At 33.7% G+C, this 25,893-nt stretch overlaps 3 protein-coding genes across 8 annotated transcripts; 2 read left to right on the forward strand and 1 right to left on the reverse strand.

Annotated features, from left to right (window-relative positions):
• Nucleotides 1-1,823: 1,823 nt before the first annotated feature.
• LOC107424839 (mediator of RNA polymerase II transcription subunit 16) lies at nt 1,824-16,037 on the forward strand. 4 transcript variants are annotated; one of them, XM_060815660.1, is made up of 16 exons: nt 1,824-2,482; nt 2,810-2,878; nt 3,659-3,747; nt 4,757-4,869; nt 5,177-5,278; nt 7,759-7,849; nt 8,348-8,962; nt 9,424-10,042; nt 10,180-10,259; nt 10,423-10,505; nt 11,693-11,929; nt 12,460-12,631; nt 12,983-13,503; nt 13,635-13,811; nt 13,915-14,292; nt 14,863-16,037. In XM_060815660.1, the coding sequence occupies exons 1-16, from the start codon at nt 2,238-2,240 to the stop codon at nt 15,007-15,009; spliced, it is 3,738 nt and encodes a 1,245-aa protein (XP_060671643.1). In that variant the 5' UTR covers nt 1,824-2,237; the 3' UTR covers nt 15,010-16,037. The 4 variants fall into 4 exon arrangements, with proteins under 4 accessions (XP_060671643.1, XP_015890204.3, XP_060671651.1 ...); XM_016034718.4 differs by having other exon boundaries at nt 1,828-2,482; nt 8,366-8,962; XM_060815668.1 differs by lacking the exons at nt 1,824-2,482; nt 2,810-2,878; nt 3,659-3,747 and having other exon boundaries at nt 7,764-7,849.
• A 1,886-nt stretch (nt 16,038-17,923) lies between these two features.
• On the forward strand, nt 17,924-22,837 carry LOC107424855 (uncharacterized). Of its 3 annotated transcripts, none has more exons than XM_016034749.4 (12): nt 17,924-18,446; nt 18,535-18,619; nt 18,721-18,851; nt 18,994-19,096; nt 19,198-19,212; nt 19,747-19,892; nt 20,026-20,221; nt 20,664-20,738; nt 20,913-21,029; nt 21,396-21,440; nt 21,690-21,788; nt 22,356-22,837. In XM_016034749.4, exons 1-12 carry the CDS (start codon nt 18,148-18,150, stop codon nt 22,374-22,376), a joined length of 1,332 nt encoding a protein of 443 aa, XP_015890235.3. In that variant the 5' UTR covers nt 17,924-18,147; the 3' UTR covers nt 22,377-22,837. The 3 variants fall into 3 exon arrangements, 2 of the variants coding, with proteins under 2 accessions (XP_015890235.3, XP_015890228.3); XR_003054127.3 differs by having other exon boundaries at nt 17,925-18,446; nt 20,020-20,221; nt 20,913-21,034; XM_016034742.4 differs by having other exon boundaries at nt 17,926-18,446; nt 20,020-20,221.
• Nucleotides 22,838-23,758: 921 nt separating this feature from the next.
• Nucleotides 23,759-25,224, reverse strand: LOC107424870 (stem-specific protein TSJT1). Its single transcript, XM_016034758.3, has 4 exons — nt 24,895-25,224; nt 24,505-24,745; nt 24,252-24,372; nt 23,759-24,100 (listed from the first exon to the last, which is right to left on the reverse strand). Exons 1-4 carry the CDS (start codon nt 25,101-25,103, stop codon nt 23,907-23,909), a joined length of 765 nt encoding a protein of 254 aa, XP_015890244.1. The 5' UTR covers nt 25,104-25,224; the 3' UTR covers nt 23,759-23,906.
• Nucleotides 25,225-25,893: the final 669 nt, after the last annotated feature.

Here is a 25,893-nt window from a genome sequence, read left to right on the forward strand (position 1 = left end):
AAGAGGATTAAAAATATCTAAGCACAATAAAAATTTTTCATAAATAATTTTTTTTTGAAGAGCATCAGTTAAAATAAAAAAATAATTTTGAACTAATTTTTAATACTCAAGAGCAACAAAGAGCATGCTAATGAATTGAGAGTTGGTATAGTTATTAATATGTGGAATGATGCTCAAATTATAAATAACTGTGGACACTAAAGATTTTTTTTTTCCATTAAATAGTTTTTGGTATTTTATGAACATTATTTCTTTTTCTTTGAATTGGAAATTTTTTTTGGTATTGTGGTAATTTATCTTTATTAATATATTAACAACTATTAAATCAAAGTTATTTTTTATTTTTCTTATTCATTCAATTTTGAAAATCTAGGTTGTGATTTAATACATATTCTTGATAATCATATGATGTTCCTGCTTACTTCTAACATGATAGCACACCATAAAACATAATCGAAAAAAATTTCAATACATTGGGTGCATATGCTCTAAGCGCATTGAAGATTTTCTCAACATAAACGAATCCTTTCAAACATAGATCCAAACCAAACAATATTACTTGCAATTTATTATAATGCCTTGTTTGATAGAAAAGAAAGTATTAAAAAAAATTGATTTTCAAGAATCTGTTTTCTGGGATTCAGTTTCTCAAGGATAAGTTTTTTTTGATTTTTTTTTTTATAATTTTTGGTTAATAATAAAATAATATAGGACTTACAAGTAATTAAATAAATTTGTATATTAAAATTAAAGAATAAAATTGTATTTAGGACTTACAAGTAATTCAATAAGTTTGTACATTAAAATTAAAAAATAAAATTATAATTAGAACTAACAATTAATTAAATAAGTTTGTATATTAAAATTAAAAGATAAAATTATATTAAAAAAAAGTAAAATTAATTTTCTGAAAAATTTTAAAATGACACCTATTTGAGAGAATTAACTTTCTATATTAAATGAAAGTTTATAAAAATCACTCATACTTTTATAAATTCTACAAAAATTCACAAAAATCTATTCAAGTTTACAAAAATCTGTGATAAAAAAAAAATCTATGAAACTCATTGAAAATCCAAATTGCATATATTCTTTTAAAATTAAAATCTCAAAAGTTAAATTTTTTGCTACATTTTCAAAATTAGATGCCAAAGATATAACATCATAATTTTTTAATTTTATCAACTACTCAAATTAGCTTTTAGATTCTTAGATAACATATATGCACCAAATTTATTTACTAAATTTGAATAGAAACTCAACTCATGTGATAGCATTCAAAAGATCCACCAACAAACAAAAGGAAAAATAATAATATATGAAAATCGAACTCATCAAAATAATTAATATCATGTATTCAATATTTGATAAGTAAATTTGATGATTATATTGAGACAAATTTAATTGATAAGGAAATAAAAGCTTGTATTATATGACAAAAAAAAAAAAAAATTCTAATTTAAAATTTAAGAGTGCAAAATGTTTCATAACTCAAGGGCTAAAATATTTAGTTTTAGATTCTTTGATAATACTAATATGTATAAAATTTATTTGCCAAACTTAAATAGCAACTCAAATTCATGTGATAGCATTCAAATGATCCTCCAAAAAAACAATGTAGAAAAATTAAAGGCATGAATATCAACATGCCACGCAAGCATACATTTGAGGGACAAACAAACATATCAGCAGCACTACAAAGTCCACACGTTTCACAATCAGAGAGAGAGAGAGAGAGAGAGATAGGGAGAAGCAAAAAAAAAACAAAAGAAAAAAAAGAAAAAAAAGAAGAGATTCTCTTTCGTGCACTGTTTTATTAAAAGTTTTCTTTTGCTAATAAAATTTTTCCAATCTTCCAATCACCAAATTTTCAAAATTAGCCAAACATGCTCTCTTGACCAAACACTATCTTACACGACAAAAATCAAAACCACCCAATTTTCCCGAGAATCCAAAAAAGAAAAAGAAAATGGAAGAAAAATTGGAATGGGAAAAAGAAAAGATGTTGACAGAAATTTGCTAAAACCAAACCCTCCCAACACCTGGAATCTGCTGCTTTGTCTATCTCCCCGAACCCTAAAAAGCTCAATCCCAAACCCGCACTCACACTAACCCCACTCGCTCTCTCTCTCTCTCTCTCTAACAGTGATATCTGTCGCCCTCAATTGCGACTTTCCACCACTCACACGCACATTCTCTCTCTTTGTAATATATACATTTTTCTAGGGTTTTTGGTAATGAATCAAGTGGCGGGGCCTAAGGACGCTGAGGAGGAGCCCGCAGCTCAGTCCCTTGTTGAGGTTTCAAAGGGTTCCGATAAGGCTGAGACTCTCAGTCCTGACGAAGTGGCTGTGGAGAAGCCCAACGATCCAATGGAGGAGGACTCCGTTAGTCCCGCAACCGTTTTTTGTATCAGGCTCAAGCAGCCTAGGTCTAATTTGATGCACAAGATGAGCGTCCCTGAGCTTTGTCGCAATTTTAGGTATTTGGGGGAATTTTAGCTTGAATATTGGAAAACGTATTTTTTTTTTTTTCTGGGTTAATCTTGATATGGTTGAAATTGTTTTTTTTTTTTTTTGTTTTTTTTCCTTCCTATTTTGGTGGGAAAAGAAAGAAGAAAAATAGAAAGATAGTATATTGATTCTTGCTTGCCACTGGTTCATAATTTGAAATTTCAAAAGTTTGTTAGAAAGGAAACCTTGTAAAGTTCAGTAATTAGGGTGTAACTCTTTTGGTATTCCCTCATCTCTTTGAGAGTCTTTATCTAATTTTTTTCAAGATAATCAAACTCTGCATTTGTTCGTTTCAGTGCTGTTGCTTGGTGTGGGAAGCTGAATGCTATAGCTTGTGCATCCGAAACTTGTGCAAGAATTCCAAGGTAGGTTAGAACTGTTTATTCCTAAACTAACATAGTTTAGTTAAATAATGAGGGAACATTTTGTGATGTCTCTCATAAAATATATATCCTATTTTTCATGACAGTAAAGATCTCCTTTTCTCAAGACGTAACATTTTCATCCTAAAATTCCATCTTATAGGAAAGGTTTTTAGAGCATTTTTCTTTCCTATCTTTTTGTCTATTGTGAGATGAAGATTGAGCTATAAAGGAACATTTTGCAAGAATTACTTTATATAAAAAAAGTAAGTTTTCAATGAATCTGTAATTATAAGTGCTTCACCAATTCAGTCTTGTCATATAGATTCATGTTTGATAATTAGTAAGGTATTTTGTCTTTATGGTAAAATCATTTAATTTATGAAGTAAAGAAGAAATACAAGCAGGTATAAACAATCATTAATGAACAATACTCAGAAAGTACGAACTTGGAATTTGTTAATCTATGGCAAGCATTTTGTGGGAAAAAAGAATGTTTACCCACCTAACTCCCCTTAAAAAAAAAAAAAAAAAAAAAAAAAAAGAGAGAGGGAGAGAAGGGGGGGTGGAGGAGAAGAAGAAAGGAAAAGAAGCAATTTTTTCGTTCTTCATCTCTTGTCTCTGTCATTGGGGTTTTGAACCCATTACGAAGTTCCTATTCCATTAAATTAAGTACTTTATAATTTTCTTGTGAGCCATTACTGTAAATTGTAACTTCTTTCTGTATAATTCCTTTGTACGGTTATAACAGCTGCTGTTCATTTTTTATTTTTATTTTTGTAGTTCTAACGCAAATCCACCGTTTTGGATCCCCATACATATTGTGATTCCAGAACGACCAACTGAGTGTGAAGTGTTTAATGTTATAGCAGGTACTTGGCTGCACGTTTTGTCTAAAAGTTGTTACTTGTGATGCTTTGCCTATTTATGCAATTTTACCGACCTTTCAAGCGAATCTTTGAATATGTTAGGTATGTTAGAAAATAAGGGACTTATGGTGCTCAGTCCTCTGTAAGCACCTAATATTGGGTCATGGCCTGCATGTGATTGTGTATTCAATGTTTTTGAAGTGAGGGTACTTGCATAATCATATGGTACTTTTAAATTTTGTTTTACACTTGATTGAGTTAAATACTCAACAATAATATGGTGTGTGATGCCTTCAGACATTAATTTTCCTCTTATGTTATTTCTTTTTGGTGGAAAAGGCTGAGGCTCAGCTAATGTGAAATGAATAGTTTAACCATTACCTTTAGTCAGTTAATTGATGGTTATTTGTATTTGGAACAATAAATGTGGTTGAATGTTATTGTTTTTATTTTTTATTATTTTTTATTATTGTTATATGCATAAGATTATATTAACTTTCAAGTAAATACAAAGTTCTCTGTGTCTGATTGCCCATCAGTTGCTGCAAGTTGAAAAGTAGCACATATCTTTTGTTGTTCTTGTTGTTGTTTATATATCATCATATCATTATCGTCATTATCATCATCATCATCATCATTATTATTATTATTCTATACATATATTATTTTAGTTTTCAAGTGGCAATTAAAAACAAAATTCTCACTTCTCTGTGTCTGATAACCCATCAGTTGTTATGTCCTAGTTCTGCAGTATTACATATTTATTTCATTTCTTTTGATATCTTATACAAACTTATCTATATTTGTATCTTGCTACATGAAATGGCTCTCCATGGGCATTAGAAGAATAATGACGAGCATGATTATGTTTCACATGGATGTTTGTTTTATATACAATTGTAATTTAATAATCATGTGCTTATCATGCTTTATGATACTTTGCTTTTGCTTATTTCTTTTATACGGGTGGTAACATTGTCAATATGATTGTTGTATGGAATATAACTTGCAGATTCTCCTCGCGATTCTGTTCAATTTATTGAATGGTCCCCTACCTCTTGCCCTCGTGCCTTATTAATTGCGAATTTCCATGGACGGATAACTATTTGGACTCAGCCTTCTCAAGTAAGCTAGATGTTCTGAACTGCTTTCTTCAAATTCTTACATATATGATTCTACCCCTACTAACTCTTTTGTTTTTTTTCATGGTTTGTTTATTTGTTTGTGATAAGTGGATGAAGATTAGATAGATTCCTTTTTCCCTATTCGGTTGTTAATGGGAATTTCTTATTGTTCATTCTAAAGAGATTATGTCTGCAACTTATTTAATATATATAGCTTAGCTTCTGTTCCAATAACCATTTATGTGGTTACATATTTGTCTTGTATTTTAAGGTTTTGTTATCGGGTTACATTTGGTTTTTCTATTCAGGGGTCAGCTAATTTAGTACGTGATACTAACTGCTGGCAACGTGAACATGAATGGCGGCAGGATATTGCAGTTGTTACGAAGTGGTTATCTGGGGTATCTCCGGTTAGTAGTTTTCTGTCTTCTACTTTTCAAATAAAATATAGTCTTGTATTCTAGTGGTTAACGTCCAAATGTAATTTTTCCATTTTGTGCAACATTTTCCTAACAGTTACTTAACTTATAATATGTAGAATAGACTACATTAAACCCATTTCTGTATGTAAAGAGTTGAATTCTTATAGATATTGCAGAAACATTTTATGAAGGAGTATAAAACCCTGAGTGCTTTCTGATTTCTAATCTTCCAAATTTCTCAATCTTAATTTATTTTTATCTTGTACCTTTGATTGTCATTTGGGAAAGGTGAATTTTGGTAGGCAAATGTGATGTAGGACAGGTGTGGAAGCAAAGAAAATTGAAAATTAAAAGATAGGGCTCTAGTATCACACTAGAACAATTTTAGGAATCACTCGTAAAATTCCTAGGCATCACACCTAATTTTGGTTTGCATCACACAAAACCAGAGAAATAACTCTCAGAAAAATACTTGTATTATTAATCAATTTGTCTAAAAGAGTTATAAAGACCCCTATTTATAATAAAACCACCTAACAATATTAGGAAACTAAAATAATAAGAAACCTAGTTAAATAAGGAAATAATAAAATTTCCTAAAGACTTGAGGAAACTAAAATAATAATAAGAAACCTAATAAAATTAACATAATAATATTAGAACCCCAAAAATCAAATAAACATAATAATATTAAAATCCTAAAAATCATAAAACCCTAGTGATTAAAATCCTATGTTATCTCTGTTGTTCTCCATCTAAATGTAATGAGGTAATCCATTGACAATCGACCCTGGATAAATGAATAACTGCTGAACAGGCTTATTCCCTTCATTATTGGTTCTTTATTGCTAAATCTTGGTTAGGATTTCATTCACTAAATCTAAATATTCATATTTGTATGAATTTTGGTAGGCAAATGTAATGAGGTATCCATTGACAGTCAACCCTGGATAAATGAATAACTGCTGTAACAGGCTTATTCCCTTCATTAAATTTCTGTTCCTTTGATTTGTACTTAGTTTTGCTTGATCTTGGTTCTTTATTGCCTAATCTTGGTTAGGATTTCTTTCTCTAAATCTAATATCTGTATTTGTAAGTCATCCATATTTCTGTTACCCAGATTTTCCTCTGATCACTTATTCTAGACATTATTCTTGTTGCATCTAGGTAAACCTTCCATTTCTTCTCTGTGAAGTTAATATACTGGGATTCCTCTTTTGTGAAGCATCATTCTCGGATTTCGTGCTTGTGTATATCCTTCTTAGTGTGTAATGTCCAGATCTACAAATCCATTGAGCTTCCTTTATTGTGAGGTGGCTGTTAAATTATTGTCTTTGTTGGTGCAGGAGGCTGGGTTTTATATGGGTATGACCTAAATCTTGTTTAGTATGAAATGATAAGTTAATTTATAGGTTTTGAGGGTGGAAAAAGAGGGGAAGTGCTTTAGATATGTTCTATGTTGGCTTTGTGTTACACAATGGTATTAGAAAGAGATTGTAGGATTTTGAAGAGAGGAGTCAAGATGTGAGATCTTATGGGATTATATCAGTTTTTGGGCTTCCTTATGTGCTTCCGCTTAAAAGTACTTAAAAGATATTCCAGTTTCTTTAAGTTTGTTGAATTGGAGGGATATGATAATGAATTATAGTTTATTTATAGGGTTATTTATTCTGTTAGTCCTTGAACTATGTCCATATTTGTACTTTGGTCCCTGAACTTTTAATTGGCACTTTGGTTCCTAAACTTCTCTTTTTGGTGCACTTTGGTCTTTAGATTATTTTTCATCTACTTTTCTTTTGAAACGTGCAATGCCTTTGATGCAACATGCAGAGTCTTGCATTGTTGTCCAATTTTATAATTTCGTTGTTTTCTTGTTGCAGTAGCTAAAAATAGTTTTAAGGACCAAAATGTACCCAAAACTGAAGTTTAGAGACCAAAACACCAAAAAAAAAAATAAATTCAAGGATCAAAGTGCAAATGTTGACGTAGTTTAGGGACTAATAGAGTTAAAAACCCTTAATTCTATACTATGTTTGAGGATACGTCATCCTTTTAAATATTTGTAATTTTTTTTTATCAATAAAGGAATATTTCCTATATTTTAAAAAGAATCCTCTCTCTCTCTTTCTCTCTCTTTGTATGAGTGTAAATATATAATATAAAGCCTATATTTATGTTGAGTTTATGGTAATGAACAATTCTGAATGACTTTATGTTGATTTTGGCCACTACTTTGGTTTTCAGGCTAGTATTTTGGTTGTTAGGTCTTTGAATGTAATAAATTATGCATTTCACTTTTTTTTTTTTGTTTTTTTTCTTTCAATGAACGTGCTTGTAGATTATATATAATTTCATTTTAAAGTGTCCTATCTGTTTTATGCATTTTTCCTCCTTTTTTGACTATGTTATCTGTTTTCCTGTTTGAAGTGATGTTGGTGTTCTAATCTTGTTTACTACCTGTGAACCAGTATAGATGGCTTTCCTCAAAATCCAGCGCCACCTCAAACTCAAAGTCAACTTTTGAGGAAAAATTCCTCTCACAGCAGTCTCAAAATTCAGGTTTGTTTAATGAAATTTCTCAGTTTATTGTTAACTATCCCCAGTAAGTCATCATGCTGATCTGGAATGATAATTGTCAAATCATGTTTGTTTGAGCTGTGGTGGCTCCTTCCTGAGCAGCAAGTTTGCAATCAGTTTATTGACGTCCTAGAAAATATAGGCAATTGAGATAATTAATGTGATATACATATATATATATATATATATTTGAGAGTCCTGTAGTAATAGTTCTTGGTGTGAAGTTAACTCATGGTTACATGAACTAAACACATGAAATTCTGAATACCAGATCGACCATATTGGAGCTTTATTTTTTAATTGGTGATGCTAGTAACGATGATGATTACATATATGCTCTCTCTCTCTCTCTCTCTCTCTCTTCCTCCCCCCGCGCCCCCCCCCCCCCCCCCCCCCGCGGGCGCGGGCCAACTCATCTAATTCGTTTATCCTGTTCTCTTTTTGTCTTCTAATTTTGGTTACGTGTTATGTCTAATGCAGTTTTGGTTTTTGGTTCAGCTAGGTGGCCAAACTTCCTTTGTGTTTGTTCTGTTTTCTCATCTGGATCTGTTCAACTTCATTGGTCCCAGTGGCCTCCTACTCAGAATAGTTCTCCACCAAAGTGGTTTTGGACAAGTAAAGGACTTTTGGGTGCAGGGCCTAGTGGGATCATGGCTGCTGATGCTATCATAACAGACAGTGGTGCCATGCATGTGGCTGGTGTTCCTATTGTAAACCCATCTACTGTTGTTGTTTGGGAGGTAACTCCTGGACCTGGAAATGGGTTCCACACAACTCCCAAGACAAGCACAACCAGTGGAGTCCCACCGTCAATAAACCCACCAGCTTGGGCAGGTTTTTCGCCTCTGGCTGCATATTTATTTAGCTGGCAAGAGTACCTAATATCTGAAGCAAAGCAAGGGAGAAAGCAGGCGGATCCAGGCGTGAGTGACACTGTACCACTTCATTGCTCTCCAGTTTCAAATTTTTCTGCATATGTAAGCCCGGAAGCTGCAGCTCAATCTGCAACTACCACGACATGGGGCTCTGGAGTTACTGCTGTTGCCTTTGACCCAACTTGTGGTGGTTCTGTGATAGCTGTTGTCATAGTTGAAGGTTTGATAAACCTCTATGTCTTTCTCCTTCTTTTCTTTTCTTGGCTTTTAATAATCCTTTGCTAGGATAGATGGTTGTCCATTCCCAAATTCTTCCATCAAAACCATAACCTGTAAGTTACTTTAAGGCTTGTACTTGATATGTTGGGATTCTCCTTGGGATACTAAAGGGTATTTCAAATTGTCTTCATATGTTTTTGTGGCCTGAATTAATGAAACCAAACTATACATCATCGTATGAACCCCTCTCATCAACTATTCATATGCTATAATGAGGCCAGATTCCTTATGTCTACCAGAGGTTTCAGTGTTTATTCGTGAAATGAATTTGGGAAGTTACTGAATTTATTCAGCATTTTTTGTACGCTTCTTTTTTTTATGTTTTGCTGAGAATTAAAATGTTACAGAAAAGCCAAACAAGATGAGGCTTCAATATTTGTGTGCAAATTTTTCCCTTTACAGGACAATACATGTCTCCATATGATCCAGATGAGGGTCCTTCAATTACAGGATGGAGAGTGCAACGTTGGGAATCATCTCTTCAGCCCGTTGTTCTCCATCAAATATTTGGAAATCCAACTTCCAGTTTTGGTGGACAGGCTCCTATGCAAACAGTTTGGGTTTCAAAAGTGGATACAAGCATTCAACCAACCAATGATTTTAAGAATCAACAAGCTGCTGCAACAGGTCCAACCTCTGATGGAAGGAAGATATCAGAATCTATTGTGGAGAAGGCAAAAAGAGTAGCTTTTGATCCTTTTGATTTGCCAAGTGATGTTAGAACGCTTTCTCGAATTGTATATTCTGCTCATGGTGGTGAGATTGCTGTTGCTTTTCTCCGGGGCGGGGTCCACATTTTTTCTGGTCCAAACTTTGCACCTGTTGATAACTACCAGATAAATGTTGGATCTGCAATTGCGGCTCCTGCATTCTCATCGACAAGCTGCTGTTCAGCTTCTGTTTGGCATGACACCACCAAGGACCGTACCATTTTAAAGATTATACGTGTTCTTCCTCCTGCTGTTCCAGTTAGTCAATTGAAGGCCAACTCATCAGCCTGGGAACGTGCAATTGCAGAGAGGTACTCAACAGGAGCACTTCTGAGGATCCACATATTAGTGCAATCTTACCTACAGACTTGAGTTATTTAATCAGTCTGAAGCGTGATGCTCAACAATTTTGTTTTGTTAATGTTTTTTCCCCTTTTCTCACGAACAGATTTTGGTGGAGTCTTTTAGTTGGAGTAGATTGGTGGGATGCTGTTGGCTGTACACAGAGTGCTGCAGAGGATGGCATTGGTAAGAATGCTGGTACTATTTTGTGTTTGTTTAAGGACAACACAAAGTTTATCTTTAGTAAAAATCATATTTAACCCTTTCTTTTGTGGCGTTTTTCCTAGAAAACTACTTTATTAGATGGTTTGGAGAAGTTCTTATGATCTCCATTTTTGTTTTGCTGCAGTTTCATTGAACAGTGTAATTGCAGTTTTGGATGCGGATTTTCACTCTCTTCCTTCTACTCAGCATAGGCAACAATATGGTCCTGTAAGTTGAACTAAAAGTAAAACCATCTACATGGCACAAATCCATTTATTAAGATGCATAACTCCCCTGTGATTTCTGATATGTGCTATCATGCTGAGAAAGAAAGTATGAATTAACTCAGCAAAGAACCAGGATAGAGAAAGAGAAGAGAAATTAGAATTTGATTGAAGGGTTGAGAAATAGGTGGAGAAATAGAGAGAATCCCATGAAAAGCAGAGAGCAAATAAAGAAAACCAAACAGAGAAAATAACCTTTACTCAATAAAAAAAAATAAAAATTCTTGTGTTATCTGAGCTTGTAAATAAATTAATGGTTATTCTTACAGTCCTTATTTGAGGAGTAAATTATGCTTGCTTACATGTCATGGCTACATAGGGAATATTTCATTTACACCCCCTAAGGTTTGGGGTAAATACAAAAACAGCCCTAGGTTTCTGGTAATATGATCCACACCTCTTGAAAAAATCTAAATTACTTTTATACCTTTACTAAAGTTAAATTACTTTCAAAATTCTGTTTATTTCTTTTATTTTTTTATCGCAATAATTAGTTTGAAAACATTAAAGTTTTTTTTAATAATTTTTATTTAAATTATGTGATAATTTTTCCATTTTTTATATCAAAAAAACTATATGATAATTTGAATTGCATAAGCTTTTTTAAGTAAGTTATATATTTGATAAATATATTTGAAAAATTATGATATATTTAGTTGAATATATTTGACAAATTATAATACATTTAGTAAAATATATTTAACAATTAATCACTTGGTTAAAAAACATATCTTATTGAAATCACCACATAGGTTTTTCTTCAAACTGAAAATTATCAGTTATTTCAAATAAAATTTATTAAAATATAGATTAACAAAATTTTGAAGTTTTCAAATTAATAATCGCAAAAAAAAAAAAAAAAAAGAGAAAAAAAAAGGGGAATAAAAGGAATTTTGGAAATAATTTAACTTAAGTAAGGGTATAAAGGTAATTGAGACTTCTGGATGTTTTGTATTTACACCAAACCTCAAGGGGTAAATGGAATATTCCCTGGCTACATATTACAAGTTCTTTTTTTTTTTTTTTTTTTTTTTTTTTTTTTTGGGTTTTGATCATCGCATGAGTTCATCTTTTATGATTTTTGACTGGTTTATTTGTTTCGACAAGTAATTCTTAACTGTAATGATGCAGAGTCTAGACAGGATAAAATGCAGGCTGCTGGAAGGTACAACTGCTCAAGAAGTTAGGGCAATGGTTCTAGATATGCAAGCAAGGTTATTGCTGGATATGCTAGGGAAAGGAATTGAGTCTGCTTTAATAAATCCTTCTGCCCTGGTACCAGAGCCATGGCATGAATCTGGTGAAACATTATCTGTCATTGATCCTGAAGCAATGGCTGTTGAACCAGCATTAGTTCCGAGCATTCAGGTTTCTATTTGTTCTGATGCTTTTCCTTTTGCCAATGATTTTTGCTTCTGTTTAAAGTTAGATTACTTAGTTTTCTTGATGTTATAATATTGGTAACTTAATCCTGGGTAGATTCTAAAAATTTTCTGAGGTTGTGATTTGGGAATTTGAGATTAAAGTTCTAATGGAATCTGCCTTCACTTGTGTTTCCACTTTTGTCCTGTAGAATTTGAGACTATAGGATTGGAACTTTTCCTTGTATATGTTGTCTATTTTATTTTCTTCTTTGTTGCTAAAATATATACTTGACATTCTATTGAATGTATAAGAGCAATAATATCTAGCAAATTGCATGGTGGGGACTATGTCTATGCCATAATGTCTAGGAAGTTAATAGCTTAGTCATGAAGTTATACCAAGCTCTTTTGGGTTTGTTGATGCAGCTTCAGCCAAGTAATGTCATTTTATGTGTTGGTGTCTGTATATAATCATTATGGTTTATGATACTTCCAACTTTTCCACCATGTTTTTAACTGTTCCATATAATGCAGGCTTATGTTGATGCGGTTCTTGATCTAGCATCACATTTCATTACACGCTTGCGGCGCTATGCAAGTTTCTGTCGTACATTGGCAAGTCATGCTGTAACTGCTGGTACTGGCAATAACCGCAATATGGTGGCTAGTCCTAACCAAAGTTCTGCAGCTCCCGCAACAAGTCAAGGTTAGCATGCATTACTGTTCTGATTATATGATTCTACAAAGCCTGTTGCTGTTAACGGGTTTACTGACAAGAGCAACAAATTCTACAATTCTGTATTTTATTCGGACTAAGCACTTATGATTGTCCAAACTCTCAAAACCATATGATTAAGAACTACTTTGATAGGCAGGTAAGGGTGGGTGCATATGATGATCTTTCTTACTTATGAATTTTGTCACTTCTCACCTATGTAGTTTCCTGATACTGTGCTAGAAATGAAGAACTTTTTATATTCTAGTCATCGCCTCCATTTTTCACTCACACTGCCTCAATACTGCAGTTCTTTTGACAATGTAATGCCATGTTTTCCAGGAGGTCAAAGTGGAACCACAAGTTCTACCGGAAGCACCCAGATGCAAGCTTGGGTTCAAGGTGCTATTGCCAAGATTAGTAGCACCACAGATGGAGTCTCCAGTTCAACTCCTAACCCCATTAGTGGACCATCATCCTTTATGCCTATTAGCATTAACACAGGAACTTTTCCTGGAACACCAGCTGTTAGGCTGATTGGGGATTGCCATTTCCTTCATAGACTATGTCAACTTCTGCTCTTCTGTTTTTTCTTTCGGAGATCACAGGTGCCTCGTTTTGTTGGGGGTGCCCAGAGAAATGCTGATGCAAATATGCAAAAGCCTCAGTCCGTTCCTCCTGGGAAGGTGGAAGAAGTTGGTTCCGTTTCTGCAAAGCCATCATCAGCAATTGCCAGACCAGATGAAAATCAGGTTGTGCGAACTGGTCAGGTCATGCCTGGAGCAAAGGGAGCTGAAGAAGGACCTGCAGGAAGGTCAAGACTGGGTGCTGGTAATGCTGGTCAAGGATATACTTTTGAGGAGGTAGAATCTGATATTTCTTTCTTTCTTTTGATTTGATTTTTATTCATCTGGATCCTCAGAACATGATAAAATTTTCCGTCCAGGAGAGTCTAGAATGACTTGAAAGAGCTTCATGTGTTGTTGCCATGTAGGTCAAAGTCCTTTTTCTCATACTTATGGATCTGTGTCGGCGGACAGCAGGCTTGACTCACCCATTGCCAGTTTCTCAAGTGGGAAGCAGCAACATCCAGGTGCGGCTGCATTATATTGATGGTAATTATACTGTACTTCCAGAGGTTGTTGAAGCATCCCTTGGTCCTCATATGCAGGTATTTTTTTTCCACCCTTACGAAATATCACTAATTTTCTGAGACCTATGTAGTCCAGGTTACTGTTTTTCTGAACTGAATTACTCTTTAATGGGCTATACAGAATATGCCACGGCCTAGAGGTGCAGATGCTGCTGGTCTGTTGCTCCGAGAGTTGGAACTCCATCCTCCTGCTGAAGAATGGCATCGACGAAATATGTTTGGTGGGCCTTGGTCTGATCCCGAAGATGTGGGTCCTGTGGATGATAATCCAAAGCTGAGTAATTCGGGAGACCCACTTGATTTCAGTTCGGTGGAAAGTTGCGATGTTTATTATGGAGCGCAGCGGTTGTGGCCCAGGAAACGCAGGTTGTCTGAAAGAGATGCAGCTTTTGGCTTAAATACTTCTGTGGGTCTTGGAGCATATCTTGGTATAATGGGATCTCGAAGAGATGTTGTTACTGCTGTTTGGAAGACGGGGCTTGAAGGGGTTTGGTACAAGGTTTGATATTAAAATCCTTAATGTTTATGTATCTTCTGCCTTTAGTTAGTTAGGTACTGAAAATTCTTTTATTTATTTATTTTCTGTAAGTCCCATTTCCTTCAGATTTTACGAGGAATGGAGGTAGGAAGTATACTTTATTACCTTAAAAGAATATCTGGATTTAGCTGTACTGTGATTATTGTTGAGAAAGATTAATTCACCCTAGATTTGAGATTTTCTATTATTAATGAGTTCACTTAAGATCTCTACAACCTCTATAGTGTAAATTAGAGAAAGATTAATTCAGCCTTGATGTAATAAGAATTGATAAATAATGAATCTTGTGTACATAAAGTGATTTTAGTTCACATTGTTATTAAGAGCTATGTTTATATGCAGTTTGCTAATTTGTTCTATCCTCTAGCATATCCTTCAATGAACTACGGTTCGGAATTATGTTCCATTGCTATTTACAAAAGTTGTGCCTTTTTTGCTGCTTTTTGGCTAGTTTAAATGCCTCTTATGTGTGTTAACGTATGCTTTTATCTTTTAGATCTAATTTTATACTCTTGAATTCTTGTGATGCAGTGCATAAGATGTTTGCGGCAGACTTCTGCATTTGCTTCACCAGGTGCTACCAATCCTCCTAGCCAGAATGACCGGGAGGTTTGGTGGATCAGCCGCTGGGCTTATGGCTGTCCTATGTGTGGTGGAACATGGGTCCGAGTTGTGTAGATTCTGAATTAACTATAACTTATTAAGTGGGCACCTCCACTTCTCTCTCTATTGCAGAAGGAATTCCAGGAAGGCTGACTGGACATGTACATAATGGGATTTTGGTTAGAGCAATCAATTATAGAAGACTAAGATTCTTGAAAGGCTCATTTTGATCATATTGACTGTGAAGCTACAAGTGTCCATTGTCAGATTTCCTGTTGTTGAGGTTTGGGTTTTGTGAAGCCGAACATTACATGTTAGTTTAAGGAATGGGGTTCAGCTGGCATTGTTGATGAAAAAGGGTCACATTGATTTTTGCTGGTATTTGGATCGGTTGCTCCATATCTGCTTAATGATGCTGGTGACAATCTATCGACGAATACTGCAATATCTGCTTTGGTTCTTGTTGATCCTTTCATATTGCAAATGTTACAGATGGCAACTCATCTAGTCTGAATCATGGGTCCGTACTGTTGGACCGGTATACAATGGTCTGTCGTGCTGATGTGGTATAAATGATTTTCCTTGTTCCGCAAAACTTGTGTCCTGATATGTTTGTTGCTGAAGCAAATATAACGCAGGCTGTTCCAGACTGCATCTCTGCTCTGCCAGAAGATTTCTGTTTGCTGTTACGTTATTAGGCATGATTTGATGTTGTTTTTCTTCTGTATAAATTGTGTTTTTTGGCAGTGGACGGTGTAGAGGTAGATGGTAGTTGATATAGGCCATAGTTGCACAGAACATATAATATAGTTTCGTAACTAAGCGACCAGAATGGGAAGTGAGTAAGTCTGTGTTAAGGAGTGTTGTAATGGTTTAGATGACATGATTGTAAGGCTTGACTCCTCAGTGGATGCCTAGTGGTAGGAATTATCATTTCTAGCTTAAAAATGCTAAATTATTGTAATACTTTGTTCGAAGCCGGTTTGATGTGGAGTTTGAACATTGATCGGACGGCCATTACACATAATCTCTCTCTTTTGCTTCGTTACCTGCTGGAATTATATAAATTTCAGCATTCAACTTATGGGAGTAATTTTAGGCTACATCTAGTGTCTTGATCCGTTTTTGAACGTTTTCTTTTCGAATAATGTTATTGAATTCTGATATACTGTCGTACTGAAGACAAAATTATTTTCTATTGTGACTCGCTATTGTTGATGTGTATTTATCTATTTTACAAAAAGTATTTGACACGTTAATTTTTGTCAATGGTGCATAAATCTCTCTGAAAAATGATCAGAATTAAACTTGATATATAAATTTATTTAGGAAGAAAATTACTTTTAGACCCCGTTTTGAGAAGTGTTAAAATGAGTAAAATTTGAAATTTTTTGGGAAAATGAAATTTGCGTATGTTTGGATGGCTTTTAGGAGGGAGTTGATGGTTTCAAGGGAAATTAAATCTTCAATGCGAAAAAATAGATGGAAAATTATAAATTTTTTCAAAAAAAGAATTTTAAAATTCATTAGGGAACTAATTTAATGTATTTTATAAAAAAATAATTATATCCTTCATTTTTAAAACATAAATTAATTTAAGAAATTTTAATTGCATTACAAAATAAATTTTATATAATTCTATTATAAATTTATATTTTTATCTCAATTTAAAATTATTATTGATCATATTTATTAATTAAATATATTTGTAAATATAAGATTGAATATTTCAGATGTATTCATAAAATATATGATTGAACATTTTAAATATATATATAAAAATATGTGATAAATATATTTATAAATATGCAATTGAACATCTCAAATGCATTTAAAAGTATGTGACTATATATATTCAGATACGAACATCTCAAATATGTTCAGAAGTATATCACTGAACATGTTAAATGTATTTAGAAGTATACAATCAAACATTTATAGAAACATTTATAATTTTAAGATTGAACACTCTAATAACTATATTTTTTAATTCACCAAAAGTGTTTTAACCAAAAATAAAGTTTTGTGAAATTTTCATAACTATCAATTTCATTCAAAAGTATTGTAAAGAATTTTTATGGAATGATATTTGATTTGTAAGCGGTTTGTGAAAAAAAAAAAGAAAAGAAAAATATATTTTTTGGTTTAGTTAAAACTTTATAAACTGTGGATATTTTAGATATTAAAAATAATATATAAAATTATTTTATATATTTAAATGATAGTGTGTAAAGAACAATACTTAATAGAATTTTTTTAGAATTAAATAAAAAGTTTCTCGATTAATTAAATATTTGTAAGTCTAAATATCCTTGTATAAACTAAATATTTAAAAATATTTTTTATAGAAAATTGAATTTTTGAAAATTTGGTTCCGATAAATTAATTATCAAAAATTAATTTTTTTTTCAAATTTTTGACACTCTTCAAATAATAAGACATTAAAAAAAAAGATATATAGGACATTATATAATATTAAAGATATTAAATTTGTTTATTAAAATATTTACCAATTGATATGGATTTATCTTATTATTTTTTATTTTTTAGAGCAGTAAAATTATTTTATTTGCTGACAAATTAATAGAAAATTAGATACCAATAAATGAAATTCATTACTAGTCACTGATATAATGTCTTTTTTATTTGTGATATTAGTTAGTAAATAAAATATTAGTTGTTAAAAAACTAATGTGATTTTCATGTTTCTAATAATTTTCAAGTTTGCATATATTATTCCACTTTTATAGTAGTGAAGGGTAAATCTTAAATATCTTAAGAATTATTTGATATTAAAAAAGATTCAAAAAATAAAATCTTCACATATTTTTTTTTTAACGGGGTTTAATTGAAATCTTATGAAAAGTTGAATTTAATTTAAAACCAAACCGTAAAAAATAATTTGCTAAAAATAAATCATAAAGAGGACCATGGGAGAGACTGAAAAAAGTGGGCTTTTTTTTTTTTTTTTTTTTTTGGTGGGAGTAACTAGTAAAACTGCAAAGCGGCAGTGAAATGATAGACTGTAAAAACATAAATATTGAAAAAAAATAAAAAATTTGATGTTCGTCTCCGAGCAAAATCCAAGATGAATATGGAGATGGAAAAGATCGATGAAAGTCAGGGGGCCTTTAGCAGATAAAGAAATAGAAGAGACTGATTGAAACAGAGAGAGAGAGAGAGAGAGAGAGAGAGAGAGAGAGAGGGGCAAAGATGAGCAGCACAGGGCAAGGTGGACCCCACTCGCTGGCGTTCAGGGTGATGAGGCTGTGTAGGCCATCATTCCATGTGGACCCCATCCCTCTCCGGCTTGACCCTTCCGATCTCCTTGTCGGCGAAGACATCTTCGACGACCCCATTGCCGCCTCCCAACTCCCCCGCCTTCTCCGCTCCCACCACCTCTCCAATCCCACCGCCGACTCCGATCTCAGCTTCCGCACTCGATTCCTCCTCCGTGACTCCACCGATTCCATGGGCCTCTCCGGCCTCCTCGTCCTCCCCCAAGCTTTTGGGTCCTTTCTCTTTCTCTCTGTCTCACTTTCTCTCTTTCTCTCTATGTTGTTTCGAGTGTTTCTCTGATTTTCAAATTTTGGGTTGCAGAGCAATATACTTGGGAGAGACATTCTGTAGCTACATTAGTATCAACAACAGCTCCACTTTTGAAGCTAGAGATGTTATAATCAAGGTTAACTACTGTTCTATTTTTACGTTTTGATGAAAATTAGTTTTGAAAGAAATGATTTTTATTTTTTGGATTGGGTTGGGTTGGATTGGATTGGTTGACAGGCGGAGATTCAAACGGAGAGGCAGAGGATATTATTGTTGGATACATCAAAATCACCTGTGGAATCCATACGTGCAGGAGGGCGTTATGATTTCATTGTGGAACATGATGTCAAGGAACTTGGAGCTCACACGTAATTTTTGATTTTTTTTTTTTTTTTACTCACTATTTTCGAATCCTTCCCATTTTTCAATATGTATGGTAGTGTTTGGTTTTGTGGGTGCCTGGTTATTTGGATTTATTTATTTATTTATTTTTATCATTTCTCTGTTCAGCCTGGTCTGCACTGCATTGTACAATGATGGTGACGGTGAGCGTAAATATCTTCCTCAGTTCTTTAAGTTCATTGTTGCAAATCCACTCTCAGTCAGGACAAAGGTATTCTCCTCATTATATGGCTTGGAATTGGAATTTCCTAACATCTTACTTCAGTTTGTATTTACAAACTGATTCCGTTGTTTCAAATTTCTGTTATGCAGGTCCGTGTTGTTAAGGTATGTTGAGGTTTAATAAAGTTTTTAGAATGTAAGTTTTTGAATTCTTGCATACCTTCTTACATATGTAGAGGTCCTTTCATTCTTCTTGTTTTCTTTTTCTCCTTCTTGTGTGTTAGTTTTTGGCTATTGTATGTTTCTTTTATTGTTCCTTGCGATTGGCGCTTTTTTGTCATTTAAATGATATACAATTTTTGACGTATTAATGGCGCATTACAGGTGATATCTGCACATAACTGTGAGGAACCCACTGAATTAACTCTTTCTATTTTAAATGTAAATGTTAGTATAGGCTTATCACATATTAGATCACAGCTCTTACGATTGTATAGATGTAAAAGCAAGTGAACTCAAGCCTTCATCTTTCTCATTTTAGCTTCTTTCTTAATGTGGAAAGTTCTTTTTTCCAAACAGCTTGAATAGCAAATTTTCTTCATGGCAGTTATTGAAATGTACTTGCATAAGTGTTGAATTTAACTATTTAATAGCATATCCGGATTCACTTTCCTGGTGTTCACTACATTTCCATCACAGGATACAACATTTTTAGAAACTTGCATTGAAAATCACACAAAATCAAACCTTTTCATGGACCAAGTTGAATTTGAGCCAGCTCAGCACTGGAGCACATCTATACTTAAAGCTGATGAACACCATACCGAAAATAATTCCATAAATAGGTGAGCGACATATTTATCTTTAGAAATGAGTATTCATGATTGATAGATAACACGTCTTTCTTGTTCTGTAATTTTTGTTTCCTTTTCATATTTTGATCCCTTATACATACATATAATATATGATCAGTAACAGAGAGACATTTAAGCCACCAGTTCTCATCAAGTCCGGCGGAGGAATTCACAACTATCTTTATCAATTAAAATTGCCATCGCATGATTCTCCACAAACAAAAGTTCAGGGAAGTAATGTTCTTGGGAAACTTCAGATAACTTGGCGGACAAATCTGGGTGAACCTGGTCGCTTACAGACCCAACAAATTCTAGGCAATGTAAGTGCTCTTTTTTCAATGTTAATATAGCAATGAAGAAGGTTTGTAGACTATTTTATTCATTTCATTTCTTCTTGGTGCTTAAGTTCTGTTTACGTGTTCCATTATATAAGTGTTTTTGAACTGTTCTAACTTTTAAGAAGTTTTAAATATGAGATGCCTATGGTGGTTGAGGTCCTTGAGGATAATGCAGTATGGTTTAGTTGGTGACTTAGTAGCAATATGGTTTCATGGTAGCACAGGATATGTTCTTGATAGAGCAGTATCAACATAAGACTGCTTAAATTCATTCATTAGTGTTCTTGGGGACTATGTGAGCATGCAAGCGAACATGCATGGTCACAGATTCATGTTTTTGCAATCTATATTTCATAAAATGTTTCAAGTTCCATTGTTAAGGATGTTTTGAGTGTAATTTGGATCTTGTTAAAATACTGTGCAGCCCATAACTTATAAGGAGATTGAGTTGCACGATGTGGAAGTGCCCTCTGTCATCAACTTGGACAGGCCCTTTACGGTAATATCTGTCTCATCTTCCAGTATGAACTTGATAAGTGCAATTTGGCCATTGAATTCTTAATTCACTCTCTACTTTCCCATTTTGGCATGTCATTCTTGAACTGCTTAACTAAATTTATTGTATAATAAGATAAAGTGATTTGGAACTGAGCACAATAAATATTTAATGCAGCTGCACATCAACCTTACAAACCTGACAGAGAAGGAATTGGGCCCCTTTGAAGTTTGGTTATCTGAAAATGGTTCAGATGAGGATAAAGTTGTCGTCATTAATGGTCCACAAATAGTGGTAATGTAATGAAGTCGTCCTGTTTATTCTTGCTTGTTGTTCTTTTGTTTTTTGGTGATTTTGTTCTTTTCTTTCTTTTGTTTGCTAACCCATGTTTCTAGAGTTAACATTGTCTTAAGGACATTTTATATGAAACTTGGAAAAATATGCTTTCAGTGAGTGATTCGGATGGTTGATATTGTGACACTTGGTCATAGTTTTCAAAATGTGTGTTGCAACATGTATTGTTCGCAGCATCTATTCTTTGACTTTTAGATGGATGACCAGTAACTGAGAATCAAATATATTGACTAGTAATCTTTCTTTTGAGTTTTTGATATTTCATTCTTCTTGCAACTGAATTATGGATATGAATCTTACATGCAGGTGTTACCAAGACTTGAGGCATTTGGTTCTACAAAATTTACTCTGGTATCTAATCTCTTGTTTTACTTTATGACTCAATAAGAGTTTTCTGAAGCAATTTGGTATATGTCTGAATGTTTCAACCTTAAAGAATTTCAGCTTTTATACTAAATACAGAATTATGTGTTCTTCTACTTGTGACTGCAGCCATTCATTTTTTAGATATGTAGAGGATATTATCTTGGAACAGTTTTGCCTCCTTTGACTTTTTATATCTCTATTGGGTTATTCCTCAGTGTAGGCTTTGCTTTGCAGAACCTCATTGCTACTAAACTTGGAGTTCAGAAAATCACAGGCATTACAGTGTTCAACACAACAGAGAAGAAATCCTACGACCCTTTGCCAGATTTAGAGGTTTCCTATCTATTTGTTTTATCCTAAGTAGTTGAATATCTATTAATTGGTGTCCCGTCGCTTTTTCCGGACTGCAAGCCAGTTTGTTCTCCTCGTGTGAATGTTGCAAAATTTATTTCTGTAATGTTTGTGTAAAATTGTGCTCACTCAATTGCTTAGACAGTTGGACCTTTCTAAGATTGAAACCACTTTTTGTCCTTAAATTAATTTGAAGGCTGGATCAATACTTTACACATGTAAAGCTATATAAAATGGATTTTTAGAATCTTGGAATTTCTTAACTAATCAAAGGTATGGTGGAGTTAATTTAACATTCAAATAGATGTGGATTTTCTAGTTCTACTGATCAAGTGTGCTCGTTTAGGTATTGCAGCCATTCTTTGTTTTTGTTTTGTATTTTTTTCCCTTCTTTATTATTTGGGCTAAGTTGGTGGCGCACATTCATTTCAAAAGATGGATTATAGGTCCTTATTTGAAACCTTTAGTATGGTCATTGCTATATGAATTGTAAAGCTATATATTATAAAAATCCAGTTTATTCTAACCAGTTTACTGTACGTGTTGCAGATTTTTGTGGATTTGGACTAACCATTGGGCAGTATGGTTGTGCCAACCCGCGGTGCTGATTTAGCTTTCCTTATTCTGTGTGGTTTGAGCAATCTATTGATCAGAATATTCATTAGTCTCATCAATGGTCGAACAGATTAGAATACCATGGAATGTTCGTTGATGGCTATTCTCAATGGTCTCGGATAGCATACTCCTATACATTTGTTGTGATCACTCCATTCCACAAATGGCAGGCTCCTTTCACACTTTCATGACTTTCCATGATCTAGGCAAGTCATTGCGGCGCCAATTTCTCTTACCGAAACTGCCTTTCATATTTTCTAGTTGGGACTCGTCAATGGCAAATTCCTTATGTTGATATATGAGAGCCTAACTAAACTAATTGATATTCTGATTGCTAATGAGCTTTGTAAACTATTTCTTTCTATGCTTCTTTCAATAAGCTATAATCAACTTAAATTGGTCCCGTTATCGATTTAGTTCTCTTGTATAGTTTTGTTTTTATTTTATTTTATTTTATTTTTTAATAATCTTTCGTTGATTGTTGTTTGTAGTCTTGAAGAATTTTCTTTGGATATGAGATCTATTTAGTATTTACTATCTTTTTTATTCCGAATGTATGATGACTTGGAGACTACATCATAAGGAAGGCATTCGTATTAAAAGAATGCACTGAACATGATCCTTGAATAAGTTGGTTTATGTAGACAAGGTCTCATAAAGACATTTAGATTTTATTCCTAAGATGACCAATAAGAATGTAATGCAGATGGTGGAAACCTGCATTGGAAACAATTATTGAAAGTAGAAATAAGAAACTCAATTTAAGAAAAACCCCATTTATTTTTCATATATTTAAGAGAAGCCTTATCGGAAACCTCATACTCGGACTCAAGTTTTTCATATATTCCTCTGATATATGCATTATGATTGGTTGGCAACAAGTTTTGAACATAAGGTGAGAATTGTATTGATGTGGTAAGTGATGTTAGTAACATCTCAATCAATTAATGACTTAAAATAAAAAACCTAATCGGGCAAATAGAAAGAAAATATTTTTTCTCTAGCCTGCTCCAGCTTGTTGAGTTTGCCACATTTCATGTGTTTCTAGCAAACACTTATCAAATCTATATTTCTCTTGATACATGAGTTATAATCGGTTGAGAACGAGTTTTGAACATAAGGTGTGAATTGTATTGATGTAGTATGTGATGTTAGTAACATCTCAATTAATGAATTAAAATTAAAAACCTCATTGGCAAATAGAAAGAAGATAGCTCAAATAAATTTAACTCTCTCTCTCTCTCTCTCTCTGTCTCTCTCTCTCTCTGTGTCTGACATAGCCCAAGTTTGCTTTCTGAGAAAGATGTTTCTCTTTCTTCATAAAACAATGAAACACATAAAGAAAACGTCTTTTATTAAAGAAGAATGGAATTTGTACAAAGTAATGAAAAGAAAAAGGAAAATAAGCATGAAGCAGGAAGTACAAACTCCAATATAGAACTAGCTTTTTGCTCATGTCATTAAACTATATGATGAATTCACTAGTTAAGCATTGAAACCCCATGTTGCCCAGTTTGCTTCGCTGCCCACTCGTGGCATGGTGTGAATCATTGATTGGACATCAACCTTGAAGTTGGCCCCACACATTACTCCCTCGCTATCAATCCTTGGCATTGCCTTCATCTTTCTTTTAGGATGCTCAAAGCTCATCAACCCATGTTCACTATGGAACATACAGCCTGCAAACCCATCAAATCAGATTTCAACTTTAAATTGCTTTCTAAGAAATACTACCCTATGAAATCAACCAATAACAACACACACAAGTTTTCAGATTTAGTTATATTTCCATTTTAAATTTTAGCAACTAAAATTGTCAAATTTACTTACCATTTGGGAAAGGAGCAAATGATTTAGCACAACTAGATTTTATGAGCTCCAAGCTATCACATATCACCACAGAACCATCTGCTGCAATGCCCCAATACAGGCTAACTTCTTCATTACAACCCTGCACAAAAAACCCAGAAAAAAAAAGGAAAAAAAACACTTCTATCATTCTATGGAAACAAAATAACAAACAAATTCATTCCCATATATATGTTTTCTTTCTGCAATGATTGCAATATTACAGATAACTTACCAATGCAGCAAATACAGTTCCAGTCTTGCTGTCATAGACCACAAACCCAAAGCTTCCATCAAGATCCTTAAGCACCTGATCTGCTGGGTAGGGCCCTCTGTCACGCAGTGTCCTGTAGGCCTCGATCACAAACATAGCCTCATTTGCGCCCTTTGATAGTCCATACTGCTTTATCAGACTGCTCAGGTTTATTAGACTCCCTATGAAAATGCAGTTTAACCCATCCAACCCACAGAACATCCTGCGTTATTCAAATGCAACTTCCTTCGTCAATATCTTATATTTTCAAGAAAATTTCAACTGAGTTTTACAAAAAAGAAAAAAAAAATCATTCTATAAGAAAATCTAATATTACTTGCCAGAATGAAAATGGGTTTGTGAATCATTTACCTCTGACCCTTGAAGCAAGTCATTCGTGGCGGAGTATAAGCAAGCAACGCTTTGCTTCCGTAGGTAATTGAGAAAGCATCGTTTGGATGGTCGGAAAGGAAATCCTGGAGGATGTGTTGAGGAAGCTTGGGCTTCTTTGAAGAATCCATGGATGGGCTGTTCAGCTCCTGAGGTGGCTGAACCATTTCCTTGTTGAATATGGCCAACATTTTTTTCTCTTCTTTTTCTCGCTTTCAAAGACAAATAATCAAAATGGATCTCAAACGAAAAACAAACGAGACAGAGTGTTAAAAAACAAAGAGAGAGAATATATGGAAATGAAATATGCAAGAATGGTAGCGACAATGGGGTATATATATGGGTTAGGAGAGAGAAAATGCTAACGTGGAAACATTATCCATTCCGCTGATTAAGCCTCGTACAACGCAGAGTTCTTTTTTTTTTTTTTTGTTTTGTTTTGTTTAAATTAGGTAGATTAAAACTACTTTTATTTTATATATTTTCTCTCTCTACCAACCCTTGTACTATTATTTTATATATGCTATATTCAGATTATGACCCATTCATATTGATTTTTGTTTTCAATTTTTATCTTTAGGATCTTCTTGTACAGTCATCTACGACGAAGACTCTGTAAGTCAAACAAATGAGAGCCAATCACTCGAGTATGCAAGTGGACCCTGCTTTTCGATATCTCTCTGTGTTTTCGTTCGTAGATGATCTGCTGACGTGGGTGGCTTGCCTTTATCATCGTGTCGGTGTACGAGAATCCGAGTGAGGGTGATCCGAGTCAGCATATTTAATTTTTTAGATGGCCTTTTTGACTTTCGAGTCATTTTGCTCGTTGGATTTTGGGGTCTAACCGCGGAATGTGATAATTTGGGTCGTGCTACTTCTTCATTTTTCATTTTTTTATTATTTATTATTTATTATTTTTTGTTTGTTTGGGGTGAGAATTGGTTGTCATGCTATTGATAAAATCGTGAGAGATGTTATTAT

Source organism: Ziziphus jujuba, chromosome 1, assembly GCF_031755915.1.
Source record: "Ziziphus jujuba cultivar Dongzao chromosome 1, ASM3175591v1".
NCBI classification, from domain to species: Eukaryota; Viridiplantae; Streptophyta; class Magnoliopsida; order Rosales; family Rhamnaceae; genus Ziziphus; species Ziziphus jujuba.